General features: G+C 38.8%; 1 protein-coding gene across 12 annotated transcripts in view; it reads right to left on the reverse strand.

Annotated features, from left to right (window-relative positions):
• The window catches only part of ODAD2 (outer dynein arm docking complex subunit 2), a 163632-nt gene that overhangs the window by 62014 nt on the left and 86352 nt on the right, over positions 1 to 15266 (reverse strand). For 10 of the 12 annotated variants that reach the window (XM_035306996.3, XM_035306998.3, XM_009000094.5 and 7 more), the window contains one exon: positions 9392 to 9506. In XM_035306996.3, the coding sequence (XP_035162887.1) occupies positions 9392 to 9506 (115 nt within the window). The other 2 variants (XM_035306999.3, XM_035307000.3) reach the window with 2 other exon arrangements.

Here is a 15266-nt window from a genome sequence, read left to right on the forward strand (position 1 = left end):
TGACTTATTGTACATTCAGAATATTTATTCTAAAATAAGAATACCTGTTTCCTATCTAATTCATAAGGAAATGTTGATCATACATTAATATGAATTACACTAATCACTTCTTATGAAAATGCAAATATAGCTGAATGTCTTTTTTTCTTAATAAAAAGTTTTAAAAAGTTATTAAAGAAAGGAGACAGAATTAAGGAAATTAGTCACTATCTTGTGATATTCACAAAACAAATAATATTACAAATGCAGTGATAGTTTAAGAAAAAAATGATTCTTACAAATGTTAGCAAAAGGCATGAAAACAATTGTGTGATATGAGACAATTACATCTTTATATAAATTTTTATATTTTTCAGTATCTTCACAAAGCACAAATTTGAGTTTACTTTCTGCAGCGGAGAGTTTTGCTTCTTAAGAACAAAGAATTTAATACGTGAATTTTTACCAGATTCGGATGCATTCTTTACATCACGACTTCATAATACTGAACACCTGTTCAACCACTCTTTTTCTCCAAAAATGTGTTTGATCATTTGGCTTGAAAGAAACAGCTTTTCACTTCCATTTACAAATCTCTCACATTTTTCACAAAGAAGTTATTCGTCTGCAACTACACTTACAGCTCTTGAAATTTACTACATAACATCACTACAGAGGTTGAATCTTAGGATCTCTGTCCTTTTTAACAATCTTAATAGGGAAAAAGAACTTTTCTTAGACCTTAATACAGAAAACAACTGGTAAATGTTCAAATAAAACTTCTTAAAAATATGCAGATCATTTTTTATGATTAGTTCACTTTACTTTGACCTTTTGTTCTTGGGTTCTTGATAGACTAAAAAAGATTGTGTGGCTTTCTAAGGGAAGATGCTTATTTTCTGTCTTAAATTCTTTTGAGTTTTATAAAGATCATAAAACGGACTCACATTTCACACTCCGATTTTCCAATCAGATAATGAATGGACAGATAATTTTTAAGCTGGAAAAACATATCTGTTTCAACTAGGACATTTTATTTATCAACAATAAGCTATCAATGACCATTACATACTTACTTTCTCCAAAATGAAGTCAAGTTTTAAACTTTTTAAACTGAAACACTAGTCTACTACCAAAAAGGTCAATATTTCTTCTTATAAAAATCCTACAGTTCATTTGTTTTATGCATTTAATAAAAAAATAATTTCAGTGCAAAGGCAATGCCAACTTGTGAATATTTATTTCTCTCAATTATCACATAATTCATTACTGAAGTCTTCGATTCTGCTACTTGGTTACCTAGCTCCATCACTGGTAGGTAGCTTTAAATGTTTCCCAGAAAGAAAAGACATACTAGGGCTGAGTGTGGCAACTCACGCCTGGAATCCCAGCACTTTGGGAGGCCGAGACGGGCAGATCACTTCGGGTCAGGAGTTCGAGACCAGCCTGACCAACATGGCAAAACCCCATCTTCACTAAATATACAAGAATTAGCCAGGTGTGGTGGCACATGCCAGTAATCACAGCTACTTGGGAGGCTGAGGCAGGAGAATCACTTGAACCTGGGAGGTGGAAATTTCAGTAAGCCAAGATCTAGTTACTACACTCCAGCCTGGGCAACAGAGCCAGACTCTGTCTCAAAAAAAGAAAAAAGAAAAGATGTACCACATTCATTAGAAGCAATTTTCACAATCCTTTTTTTTTAAGAGATACATCTGAAAATGTGTCCTAATGTGTATGATAACAATATAAAAAATGGATAACATCTGTTTTTGAAGAGTTGACATTTCACCGTGTCCACACCACATGGACACATATATACATGGCGTACTCAGGTTTCATGATGCCTGATAGACGTGGCAGGGGCTCTGAAGTAGCAGTAATTTATCTAAAGGCATAGCTGGTGCTTTCTTCCCTTTCATGTGGCTCTCAGCTAAAATTAACAATGGCTGGTTCCTGCAGCATTACCGTCAGTGCCATTAATCCAAACAAAGATGTTATTTATTTCAAAATGATGCCAAATCCTATGACTCATAAGTTAACAAGTTTAAAGTTACTTGCAAAAGCATTGTATGCAAAAACAATGTAGAAATGCTTCCGTACAAAATAAAAGGCAATTCCTTCCTAGATAGCTGAGTCATTAACTTACCTAAATAGGAAAGGGGCAGTGACGGGGAGAAAGAAAGGACTATATTATTAGGTATGATCTCGTCTTCTAGTTCCACTGTTTTATTGCAAGTTGGATGCTCCAAGATATTCAAAAAACATTTCCCATCCCTACTCTCCCTCAGAATTTATAACCTTATTAGAAGGCTAGGTATGGTGGCCCAGGCCTGTAATCCCAATGCTTTTGGAGGCCAAGGTGGGAGTATCACCCAGAGCCAGGAGTTTGAGACCATCTGGGGCAACAGAGCAAGACCCTATATTGATCTGAAAAAATTAGGCAGGCATGGTAGCTCAGGCCTGCAGTCCTAACCACGCTGGAGGCTGGGGCAGTAGGACTGCTTGAGCCTAGGAAACTGACACTGCAGTGAGCAAATATGCCACTGTGCTCCAGTCTGGGCCACAGAGTGAGACCCTGTCTCTAAGAAATACATGTATAAACAAACAAACAGACTTATTAGAAAACAATTTTAATGTATCTAAAAATAATAGAACATACAAAATATTCATTGAAAATGCTAAATTTAATATAACCAAGTGGGAAACGTTTTGGATGGGAATATAAAGACAAGGCCATTAAAAAATTCCAAGTACACGTAACCTCCAAGGACATACATTTACATGTATCTTTGGCCATATTATTTTTCACTAATCCAAAAGGCAGTTGGTTGTAAAATAAACTATTATTTCATGTACCACCAAGAAAATCACCACTAATTAACCTATGATATAATGTTACTGATAAAATAAATCCTTGGGGAGCTATGCTAAAATTTCTACCAAAGGGTTAGAGGTAACTATTTTCTCTCCCTATGTGAAAGAACATTTTAGAAAGGCTTAAATAAATTTATTTTGAGACAGGGTCTTGCTCTGTTGCCCAGGCTAGAGTGTGGTGGTGCAATCACGGCTCATTGCAGCCTCAACCTCCCAGGCTCAAGCAATCCTCCCACCTCAGTTTCCAGAGTAGCTGGAACTACAGGCATGCACATTTTTTAAAAAAAACCGGCCGGACGCGGTGGCTCAAGCCTGTAATCCCAGCACTTTGGGAGGCCGAGGCAGGTGGATCACGAGGTCAAGAGATCGAGACCATCCTGGTCAACGTGGTGAAATCCCGTCTCTACTAAAAATACAAAAAATTAGCTGGCCCTGGTGGCGAGTGCCTGTAATCCCAGCTACTCGGGAGGCTGAGGCGGGAGAATTGCCTGAACAACAAGGAGTTGGAGGTTGCGGTGAGCCAAGATTGTGCCATTGCACTCCAGCCTGGGTAACAAGAGCAAAACTCCATCTCAAAAAAAAAAAAAAAATTGTGGTAGAGAAGGGGTCTTCATATGATCCCCCAGCTGACCTCAAAATCCTGAGCTAAGGCGATCTTCCCTGCTTGGCCTCCCTAGTGCTGGGATCACAGTTATGAGCCACTTTGCCCAGCTTTGAATGAAATTTTTGTTTCAGTCAACCTCATTGTTCCTTAACACTGGAAACTTAATTGCATAAATAAATTATGATATATCCATACAATATAATACCATATAGCCAAAGAAAACTAGACAGGGACATGGAAAGACAATATAGAGAGAATTAGAGACTCACTAGTCATTGGTAGGAAGAAGGAGGAGGAGGAGGAGGAGAAAAACAACTTTTGGCTCTTAATAGCAGTTATCCCAAAGTGCTGAAATTATAGTGATTTTTCTTTGGTTTTCTTTAGTTTCTAAAACTTACATAATGAACATGTAAGCATACACAAACTCATTTAATTCTTGAGGCTTACAATTTTTCGTAGCAGATGCCTTACAAAAACAACTCTCTATTACTTGCATTTCTCAGACCTGGGCACTAGCCACTAAGCACATGTAACTATTTAAACTTTTTTTAATTTTTATTTTTTATTTGAGACTGAGTCTCTCTCTGTCTCCAGTGAGTGGGGCAATCTTGGCTCGCTACAACTGCAGCCTCCTGGGTTCAAATGATTCTCGTGCCTCAGCCTCCCAAGTAGCTGGGATTACAGGTGTGCACCACCATTCCTGGATAATTTTTGTATTTTGCAGAGATAGGGTTTTGCCATGTTGGCCAGGCTGGTCTTGAACTCCTGGCTTCAAGCTATCTACTTGCCTCGGTCTCCCAAAGTGCTGGGAGTACAGGTGTGAGCCACCACACCTGGCCTAAACTTTAATTAAAACTGAATATAAAAATTCAGTTCTTTGGCCCTACTAGTCACATTTCAAGCACTGAGTAGCCATATGTGGGTAGTCGTTGCCATATCTAAATAATACCTTTTCATCATCATGCAAAGTGCTATTAGAAAGAGTTGCCCTGACCATGGTTTGACTGGGATCTGTGTAAATAATGAGATACTATTCTTAAACATCATAAATGTGCTTTCTTTCCTCTTGCCTTTCTGAGCACATGATCTCCATCATATTCTACTCCTGAAGTACCCTCTGCCTTGAAAGAATGAGATTTGTTGTGAAAGGATGCAAGGTGGGAGACGAATATAATATCAGCTTCTGACCCTGAAAAACAGGATTTTTTTTAACAATAAAGAGCCTTGCAAATCAGGCCACTTTCTTAAGGAAGGATGATTTAAATTTCCCTCGCTCTCATTTCAAGCATTTACTAGACAAGTGTCTTTAACATTTTGCTCACATATCCCAATGCACTTTTTGAAAAGCTGTGTATCTTCTTTGCCTATTTTGAATTGGCATCTAAAAATGTTCATCATAAATTTAGCCTCAAAGATTTACTTTCTGATATTAAACATATCAACAATGTTTTGACCCTGCATATTTAGTTAATTCAATATATGGAAATGTCTTTCTTAATACCTACTCAGAAAAGCCAGTGCTCATTGTTAAAATAATCAGTCAAATTAGTAATCTGCTAGAAAAAATCCAACTTTGACTTTTAAAAATTTATATCCAGGTATTAATCAGGATACCTTTGACAAGTTTCTCACTTCTGGATTCAAATTCAAAGATATCAGTGGGTAGGTAATATTCAAATTCAAAGACATAGATTGATAGGTAATAGATGGATGATTGATTGAAAGATAGATAGATAGACAAGCAGGCTGTGTGTTTTTTTGACTGGATGAAATAAAGAGGTGCCTCTTTCAGTATTCCTTTCTATTCTTGTTCTTCTGGTTTTGTTCTTTCTGGACTCACCCTCAGGAATTATGCATTCTAGAACCATCCTTTTATTTAGCACTCTAGAAATCTTTTACAGTACTAAGAGCAATGTGCTTAAGGGATTAAGGAACAGTGAGAGCCATGACTGACTTTTTTTCTCCATCTGTGCTTGTGTGTGCACACTCTCTCTAGATAGATCTAGGTATAGAGATATAGAGATATACATACCTACACACACAATCACATACACATACCTCTTCCATATTTATCATTTCCTAAACTTAAGCTACCTTCTGGATTTCATGATAGCCTCCTTCTCTTAATAGCTGAGCTTCTAAGTAAACCTTTCTCTACTTCCACCCCTCAATTCATTTCTCACTCCAGTGCCATCCAGCTTAAACTCTCATCCCTCAGTGGAAATGGCTATCACCATGAACAACTAATTTCTGTATTTAATGTACTCTTCACTTTTCAATGGAAATTTTCCTTTTAGGGGTAAATAATACTGTTGAATATTCTCCCTCTCCCTTGATTTCTCTCCTTTCTTGGCTTTTTTGTAATCAAGTTCCCTTGGTTTTCCCTCCCCACCTGCTCTCCTTCCTCCTTTACTTCACTCTGTCATTGGGGGTCTCCTCTCACTCCGCTCCCTCTCCCTTCCATTTACTCTCAGACCTCCACTACCTCCTGCAGACTGACAAGCCCTAAACTTATATCTCCATCCAGAATTCTCTCCTGACATCCAGATTCATGTATTCAAATGACTGAACATCTCTACCTGGATGAGGGCAACTCCACCATCTTTTCTCCAGACCATGTTATTCCCATGTTTGGTAAAAATTCTATCATGTTCCTAGCTGTCAATGTTAAAGAAAAAAGAAACCCAAAATTCAAACATCCAATCACTCACCAATTCCTGATTCTACTTTTCAATTGTTTCTTATATTCTCTCTTCTCTCCGTCTACACTGCCATGGTATTAGGTCAAATTTTAATCATTTTCATCTGAACTACTGTAATAGCCGAATTTGCCACCCACTGTTATATGGCTAACTTTTTTTTTTCTTTTTTTTTTTTTGAGACGGAGTTTAGCTCTTGTTACCCAGGCTGGAGTGCAATGGCGCGATCTCGGCTTACTGCAACTTCCGCCTCCTGGGTTCAGGCAATTCTCCTGCCTTAGCCTCCTGAGCAGCTGGGATTACAGGCACGCACCACCACGCCCAGCTAATTTTTGTATTTTTGGTAGAGACGGGGTTTCACCATGTTGATCAGGATGGTCTCGATCTCTTGACCTTATGATTCACCCACCCTCGGCCTCCCAAAGTGCTGGGATTACAGGTTAGATGGTTAATTTTCTAATTAGTCATGTGGCTCACGTCACTTCCTTGTTGAAGATTTCTCAAAAGTTCACGTTGCCTCAATGATAAATGCACAGGAGAGAGGGAAGTTCTTAATGAGAGATGTGATCAAGCAGAGATCTTCTTCAGGAGCTTGTCTTTCCCTCAAGACAAGTAAAAAGAAGGCTGGAGTCAAGGAGTATTCAGAGGGTAGGTGACGTTCGAGAGAAATGGAACAGGAAGAAACTCTTTTGGGAGCCTTGCATCTAGTTTAGACCTTGGGGCCAAGGACAAAGAGAGAGATGGGCTGGGTCATGTTTTAGGGTGCTTGGATAGGAGACCAGCCAGATATTCAGGAAAGAAAGTTCATGTGAGAATAAATTTGAAAATACTGAAAAATCTTTTAAGCCCAATAATAATTAGAGAGATTTGGAGTCGAAGTCCACAGCAAGGCAAGACATACTTCATATACAATAGCAGCACTAAGTAGAAACAGTATCTATCAAAATGGCAACTCACCAGTGATAATATTAAATTCTACATTTAAATATAGATTTTCAATGACCATTGAGAGGTAATCAGTATCTATAACATCCTTTTCTAGGAAAGGGAAAGGTCTATAGTTATTATTATATTAGTTACAACTATTTAGCAATATTCATCTTAGTATTCATCCTTTCTACCAAATTTGTTGATTTGCCAAATATAGTCTCAATTTCGAAAAAATAATTTTTAAGCCTATGAATTTTTTTTTTTTTTTTTTTTTGAGACGGAGTTTCGCTCTTGTTACCCAGGCTGGAGTGCAATGGAGCGATCTTGGCTCACGGCAACCTCCACCTCCTGGGTTCAGGCAATTCTCCTGCCTCAGCCTCCCGAGTAGCTGGGATTACAGGCACGCGCCACCATGCCCAGCTAATTTTTTGTATATTTTTTAGTAGAGACGGGGTTTCACCATGTTGACCAGGATGGTCTCGATCTCCTGACCTTGTGATCCACCCGCCTCGGCCTCCCAAAGTGCTGGGATTACAGGCTTGGGCCACCGCGCCTGGCCGCCTATGAATTTTTAATAACAGTTTATGTAAATGCTTAGGTGTTTCTGAGAGGATTAATTTTAAAAATGTTATGTGATATTTCATTCCTTACATTATCTCTGTTTAAGTCAGTTCTGCTAGTTCATGTGGGTGTGTGTCTTTAAGATGGTTAGTATTCCTTAAATATTCAGTGATCTTTGATTGTTTAAATTTATGAATGAAGGAGTGGGCTGATTAGTTGAAGTAACTGATGAAGATTATCCTTCAAGGATTTGTATCAATCTTTCCCCAGTTGGCTTCTTTCTTTCTTTCTAAACAATATTACTTAAATTTTATACTTTAAAAAATATATTTGAACTTTCATAAAAATCATATATTTCTGCAAGCTTTTATTTTGTTCAACATATTTGTGATATTGATATTGATGAATACATTGCCAAAATACATTGATTTTTTTCACTGCTGCATTGTATAACACAGTGTGATTCCTGTAGATTGACATTTGAGATCCTTTATATTTTTTTGCTGTGGTAACAAATTATTAACGAGTTTATAATAGGTCTCCTCTATTCCAAACACATATTAAAACTCACTTTTAATAAAATACTATATTTAGGATGATATTTAGAGTCAAGTTAAATTTGTTATAGAACTGTCCTTTATATAAAAATATACAACAGGACCTGGGCAAGATGGCTGAGTAGGAACAACTCCAGTATGCAGCTACCAGCTAGATCAACGCAAAAGGCAGATGATTTCTGCATTTCCAACTGAGGTACCCGGCTCATCTCATTAGGACTGGTTAGACAGTGGGTGCAGCCCACAGAGGGTGTTGCCTCACCCAGGAAGTGCATGGGGTTGGGGAACCCTCTCCCCTAGCCAAGGGAAGCCTTGAAGAACCCTGCAGTGCATTCCGGCCCAGATACTATGCTTTTCCCACAGTCTTCACAACTGGAAGACCGGAAGATTTCCTTGGATGCCTACACCATCAGGGTCCTGGGTTTCAAGCACAAAACTCAGTAGCGTTTGGGCAGACACTGAACTAGCTGCAGGAGATTTGTTTTTGTTTTTGTTTTTTCATACCCCAGTGGTGCCTGGAATACCAGTGAGACAGACGGTTTACTCCCCTAGAAAGCAGGCTGAAGCCAGGGAGCCAAGTGGTCTAGCTCAGCGGATCCCACCCCCAATGAGCCCAGCAAGCTACGATCCACTGGCTTGAAATTCTCACTACCAGCCCAGCAGTCTGAAGTTGACCAGGGATGCTCAAGCTTGGTGCGGGGAGGGGCATCCACCATTACTGAGGCTTGAGTAAGCGGTTTTTCCCTCACAGTGTAAACAAAGCCACCTGCAATTTTGAACTGGGCGGAGCGCACCGCAGCTTGGCAATAGAACAGTCACGTTTCCCCCATGGCTGCACTCTCTCTACATAGCAGGCAAATGCAGACAGTTTTCTTATCCCCCAAGAGACAAGAACAGTCAACTTGTTCTCACTTTGATTTACCTGAGGTGTTTGCTTCAATTGTACTAATCAGCCAGAACTTGGTAAGCACTGCCATCTTGGACTAGTTTTGCTTGGCAGTTTAAAACTAACCAGAAAAAAAGGCATTGCTCCAAAATTATTTTGGCATAAACACTGCACCACACTCTCTCCCACCAGATAAATCTGACTTTCAATAAACCAAAAGCAATTAGTAACCTGTGGTGGCATTTTTCAGTATAGTATTAGAGGCTCTAGAAGAGATTGACTCGCCGTCTGTTCTTACCTTGGCATTTTCGATGCATGGACAAAGCGCCCACGCTGCACTGGCCTTCACGTCTGGGTGAGGATTTTTCAGCAGGGACCACAACAAACGAACTCCATCTAAGCGATCAATTATCCTATTGTGGAGCCCAAAATCATGATACAAACTGTCATTAGTGTGTGAAGACAAACATTTTAATGATCCCCTTATTTACACAATTCTAATTATTCTTTCTCCTTCGACATTTCGCTTAGATTTTTTTTTTTTTTTTTTTTTTTTGCAAAGCTTCATCAGCAGTAGGGAGGTAACATGCTGTTGCCAGGCACAGTGGCTCACGTCTGTAATCCTAGCACTTTGGGAGGCTGAGGCGGGTGGATCACGAGGTCAAGAGATCGAGACCATCCTGGTCAACATGGTAAAACCCCGTCTCTACTAAAAATACAAAAAAGATTAGCTGGACACGGTGGTGCATGCCTGTAATCCCAGCTACTCAGGAGGCTGAGGCAGGAGAATTGCCTGAACCCAGGAGGCGGAGGTTGTGGTGATCCGAGATCGCACCATGGCACTCCAGCCTGGGTTACAAGAGTGAAACTCCGTCTCAAAAAAAACCTGTTGAATTGTCAGCCCTCTGATTTCAGTTTTAAATCCATGACACAGAAAACAAGCTGCATAATGATTGCGATTCACATAAACTGAAAATCAAGCCACGTAATTTTTAATTAGCTGTATGCAGACTGTTACCTAAATGTAAAAATACTGGTTTCTTTCATATAGTAACATCTAAATACTTTCCAAAACAAATATTTATGCCTCAAAACTGTGCAGTTCCCTTTTTTATTTGGTCTATGTTTAATTGACTTACCTTACTGAATGACATACTTTAAACGCTTTCAGTCCTAATCTAGCATTAGGAATTAAAATCATTACACCACAGTGCATCCTTTGTTGGGCATGAATAACACGTAACTTGTTTTCCATGTGCAGCCTTCCCAGCAAGACTAACATTGCAGACTGTGTTATAATTACTTAAACACACTGTAATCAAAATATCTTCATGACTAGCTGAAAAATGAATTATCATCAGAGCCATCTCTACACCATCTGTCTTCTGTTTATATATCAATCAGTCCAGGAGCATAACCTCGCAGTAAGGTCCACTGGGTACTCACAGTGGAGAAGAAGGCCGAACAAAATTTAATAACCTTTACAAACATGGCTTTGTTCAGAAAGGTGTATTAAACTCAAAGCAGATGAAAAAAGATAAAGGCCATCAAAATTCCTTTGATTTTTTTAATCTCAAGTTGAATTAAACACATGTAGTATTGAGCCACAGATAGAATAAATACAAGCTTAAAATGCCGTTCAAATTCTTCCTTGAAAATTGACATAAAAATATCTACATGTCTTGATTATCTTAGATGAGTTTACCAGTGGGGAAAATGTATTATTCCAAAGTTTTCAAGTAGGATATCAGTTTTGCATAACCTTATAAAATTGGTGATGTTGAAAGGGCATTGAAAGAAAAATTGTGATGCAGATAGCCTATAGCGGGATAAAAACAGACTAAAAAAGGACTTCTAATAAGAAAAAAATACCCATAAAAAGTATTTTAAAGCAAATCTTAAGTAAATAGGTCTTCAAACCTTAAACTTTCATACCATGCTGAGAGAAAACAAAGTTTTATTTCTCAATTTATGGAAACTCTAAAGAAACATACTGGCACTTCACAATAAAGGATTTGCTTTTCAAGTTTAAATTAAAAAGGCATATTGCCTTCCATATGCTACTTAAAATATAACTAATGCCAATATCTGAGCCTCTGTTTTTTTCATATAAAATATCACAGTGAACAATAGTGAATAATAAATACTCTGCCCTATCTTCTTGCAATTTCGCAGCAAATTTGGCATTAGTAATATTTAACTGTGTACTGCTGACCAGAAATAACTCATCATAATAGTGGAAGTCATTTGGATGGCATAAATTTGCAATAAAAAATATTATCATTCAATCTAGGACAAAATTTCACAATTAACTTTAAAACAAGTTCTAGATAAAATTTCACAATCAACTATAAAAATTCACTATCATTGTAAAACTAGATCTATCATTTCCCATTTCCACCCAAACCCAAGGCAATTCATCAGCAATTGAGTTATGAGTGAAGATTTTGATCCCATTACTGGTATCTTAAAAGAAGACTCAGAGGCAGGGCCCGGTGACTCACACCTGTAATACCAACACTTTGGGAGGCCAACGCAGGCAGATCACTTGAGGTCAGAAGTTCAAGACCAGTCTGGCCAATGTGGTAAAATCCTGCCTCTACTAAAAATACAAAAATTAGTCAGGCATGGTGGCACACGCCTGTAGTCCCAGATACTCAGGAGGCTGAGGCAGGAGAATCGCTTGAACCTGGGAGGTGGAGGTTGAAGCAAGCCGAGACCACACCACTGCACTCTAGCCTTGGTGACAGAGTGAGACGCCATTCAAAAAAAAAAAAAAAAAAAAAACCTCAGAACAGTACAAAGTGATAACTTCCTATGAGGAGAGCATGACTGAAAAAAAAATTGCCAACATAGGAACCAACAAACTCGGGAGTAGTAAACTTCAGAGTTAAACTTTATCCCTTCCATCTCCCTTGTGCCCTGCATGAACTCATTTATTGCTGAGTTTTACTTCACAATAACTCAAATATCTGTCCATTTCCCTGTTTTCTATTTTAGCACCCAAATCCCAGTCTTTACCATTTATTCTCAAGATCGTTATGTGGGGTGCATAACTTCGTTTTCTGTCTTCAACTTTTCTCAATTTCAATCCATTTTACAAATACCTGCAAAATTAATTTTCCCAAAGACACTTTTAGAGTTCCTGCAATGACTCCTTGAGAGCAGGGTGCCAGGATATTCATGACACTAGGTAGCACAATGATTCAGACTTGTTAAACAATTCACAACCCAAAGATCACTCCTAGGGAAAAAATTCTCCAGTGGCTTCCTGTTGCCTTCATGGTATTAAATCTGCAATTCAAGAGCTCGGTATTTAAATTTTTTAGGGAGCTGGAATTTCTCATAAGACTCCTTGACTATCTACTAAACACTAAGTACTAGGCATACAGATACAAATAACAGATACATTTGGGCCGGACACAGTGGCTTACGCCTGTAATCCTAGCACTTTGGGAGGCCAGGGTAGGTGGATTGCATGAGCTCAGGAGTTCGAGATTAGCCCAGGCAACAAAGGATCCTGTCTCTACAAAAAAAAAAAAAAAAAAAAAAAATACAGAAAAATTAGCCAGGTATGATGGCACATGCCTCTAATCTCAGCTACTTGGGAGGCTGAGGTAGGAGGATGGCTTGAGCCCAGAAAGCAGAGGTTGCAGTAGGCAGAGATTGTGCCACTGCACTCCAGCCTGGATGACAGAGCCAGACCACGTCTCAGTGGTCTGATTTTTTTTTTTTAATTGAATCAGCCAATCAAAAAAAAAAAAAAACGACAGATACGGTCAATTCTCATCAGGGGAAGTTATGTTCTATCAAGTCACTGCAAACCTTAGATGAACAAATACTGAACCTCTCTCCCAGGGGGAAATATAAAGTGAGTTTCCATGAGCCTCTGGTCAGAATGTTTTCATCAACCAATCAATATTTAACATGGTTTCACATGTATTTCTCTTTAAAGACACCTTAAACCTTATTTAATATAGATTGTTGAATCATGAATATTGGACTTATAGCCAATAGTTCCATAACTTGTGCCTGAATGGCATTTAGAGAATACACAGATTTTTTCCAAAAGTAACATCACAACCTTCCTGCACTTAGGAACACTGGGCAGCACGTCAGTACTATGCTTAGGGGCCATATTAAAACAGCAAAATCACCATCCCAGAGCACAAACGGTGAAAAACATGTCACTAAACAGACTGTCAAATGGATGACCTGTTCGCAGTGTGAGAGCTGGAATGAAAAGTCAGAGTGTCACCTTTTCGGACTTCAGCGGAGAACATGTGCACCAGGCGACTCAAAATGTGTCCCTGCTCCACACGTGTCCAGGTATAACAGTGCAAGTGATGTGAGTATTGATTTAGGGGTAATAAATAAAGTTTAGAGACCGTATGAATTTATCAACTCAGAATCTGCAAATAATGAAGACTGACTGTATTTTAATTAACCACTGGGAAACTGCAGTCTCGTGAGGGTGATAAACAGACCACTGTAATCTGTAATAAATGTGCAATAAATGTGAGCGTGGGGTTTCTCATGAACACAGAGAGAAGACACCGGTTTACTCGTAGACCACAGAGATTCTCCCCCTGTTATGCACTTTCCAACTACAGCTGTTTCCCAGCCATGTCCGTATTTTACTATAATAATCCATCACTTAAGGTCTACAACAAAACCTCTTTCACAAATCCTCTGGCATCCTCCTCCTTTAAGCTTCTTTTAAATTTTGCTCTCCCTTTTCCTGCCCCTCATACCATGTTACTTTGCCTTGTAGTCATGTGTTGTGTGCTTCTTATCTCCCCAATTACCATGTAATCTCCTTGACAGCAGGAATTCTGTATTTCCCACCACACTCCCAGCAGGCTACCACACCAGTGAATATTGGTGAACTGGATCTGAAACAAGACAGCCTTTGCTTATTCTTTTTCAATGAATTAAAAATCTCTCCCAACACAAGCACATTCCTCCTTAAACCTCATACTTATAAAATACATATTCAAATTATAAATCTAAGCAGTAAAGTTTTCATTTGAAGTTGTCTCTAAGTGGAAGGTGTATTTTCCTAGAATTTCTTGACAATTTCATTGCTTTCTACATATACAGTGATGGGCTTACAGGTGGTGTTAATTTATAGCACTGCCCATTTTCAACAAGTCTATCCCTTATATAGTTCTTTAATTTGATTAGCATCTTGCTCTGAATTCATTTCCAGCTACAGTATGGTAGCTCTTCTCATTTTGTATGTTAATACAACCCTACATTAACTTCTTGAAATTATAAAAACAAAACTGAATTACATGCTTTTTTTTATTTTTGAGACAGAGTCTCCCTCTGTCACCAGGCTGTAGTGCAATGGCATGATCTCGGCTCACCGCAACCTCCACCTCCTGGGTTCAAGCGGTTCTCCTGTCTCAGCCTCCCAAGTATCTGGGACTACAGGCGCATGCCACCATGCCCAGCTAATTTTTGTATTTTTAGTTAAAGACAGGGTTTCACCATGTTGGCCAGGATGGTCTCGATCTCTTGATCTTGTGATCTACCCGCCTCGGCTTCCCAAAGTACTGGAATTACGGGCAACCACACCTGGCCTGAATTACATGCTTTCGAGATCTTCAACTTTATCCCAGAAGTCAAACTGCCTGGCTGGCAAAATAACAGCTCTAGAAAGATGGATACATGTACATATTTTGACTATTTAAAAAAAATAAACAAACCAAAAAGATGCAGCTGCTTGCTATGTTTCTCAGGCTCTGTTATATTAACATTTTCCAGGACTGCTATGAGGTTTGGCTGGCTCGTCTGCTCACTGAGGCCACATATATGAACAAATGTGAACAGTCTGTGCCCATACTGTGGGCACAGGCAAGGCTGGAGGGTTTCTTTCTGGCAATATTAACATATCTATTTTGAAACCATAATTTTGCATGTTTTCTAAAAACTTCACAGTATTTGCTGAAAATTACACTGATAAATACTACTGTATGACAGTGGCTCATACTAAGTGTGGTTAGCTTAAAAGAACATGACGTTCTTAAACCACAACATTAAAAGATGCGACTGTCATCTACAAGTTTTGAAACCAAGTTGGCAATTTAGTAAAATGGGAAACATTAACATATGTCAGAATTGAAATGATCATCCCTGGGAAAAGCAGATTAGAAGAGAATTTTATC

The sequence above is a fragment of the Callithrix jacchus genome, chromosome 7 (assembly GCF_049354715.1).
Source record: "Callithrix jacchus isolate 240 chromosome 7, calJac240_pri, whole genome shotgun sequence".
NCBI lineage: Eukaryota > Metazoa > Chordata > Mammalia > Primates > Cebidae > Callithrix > Callithrix jacchus.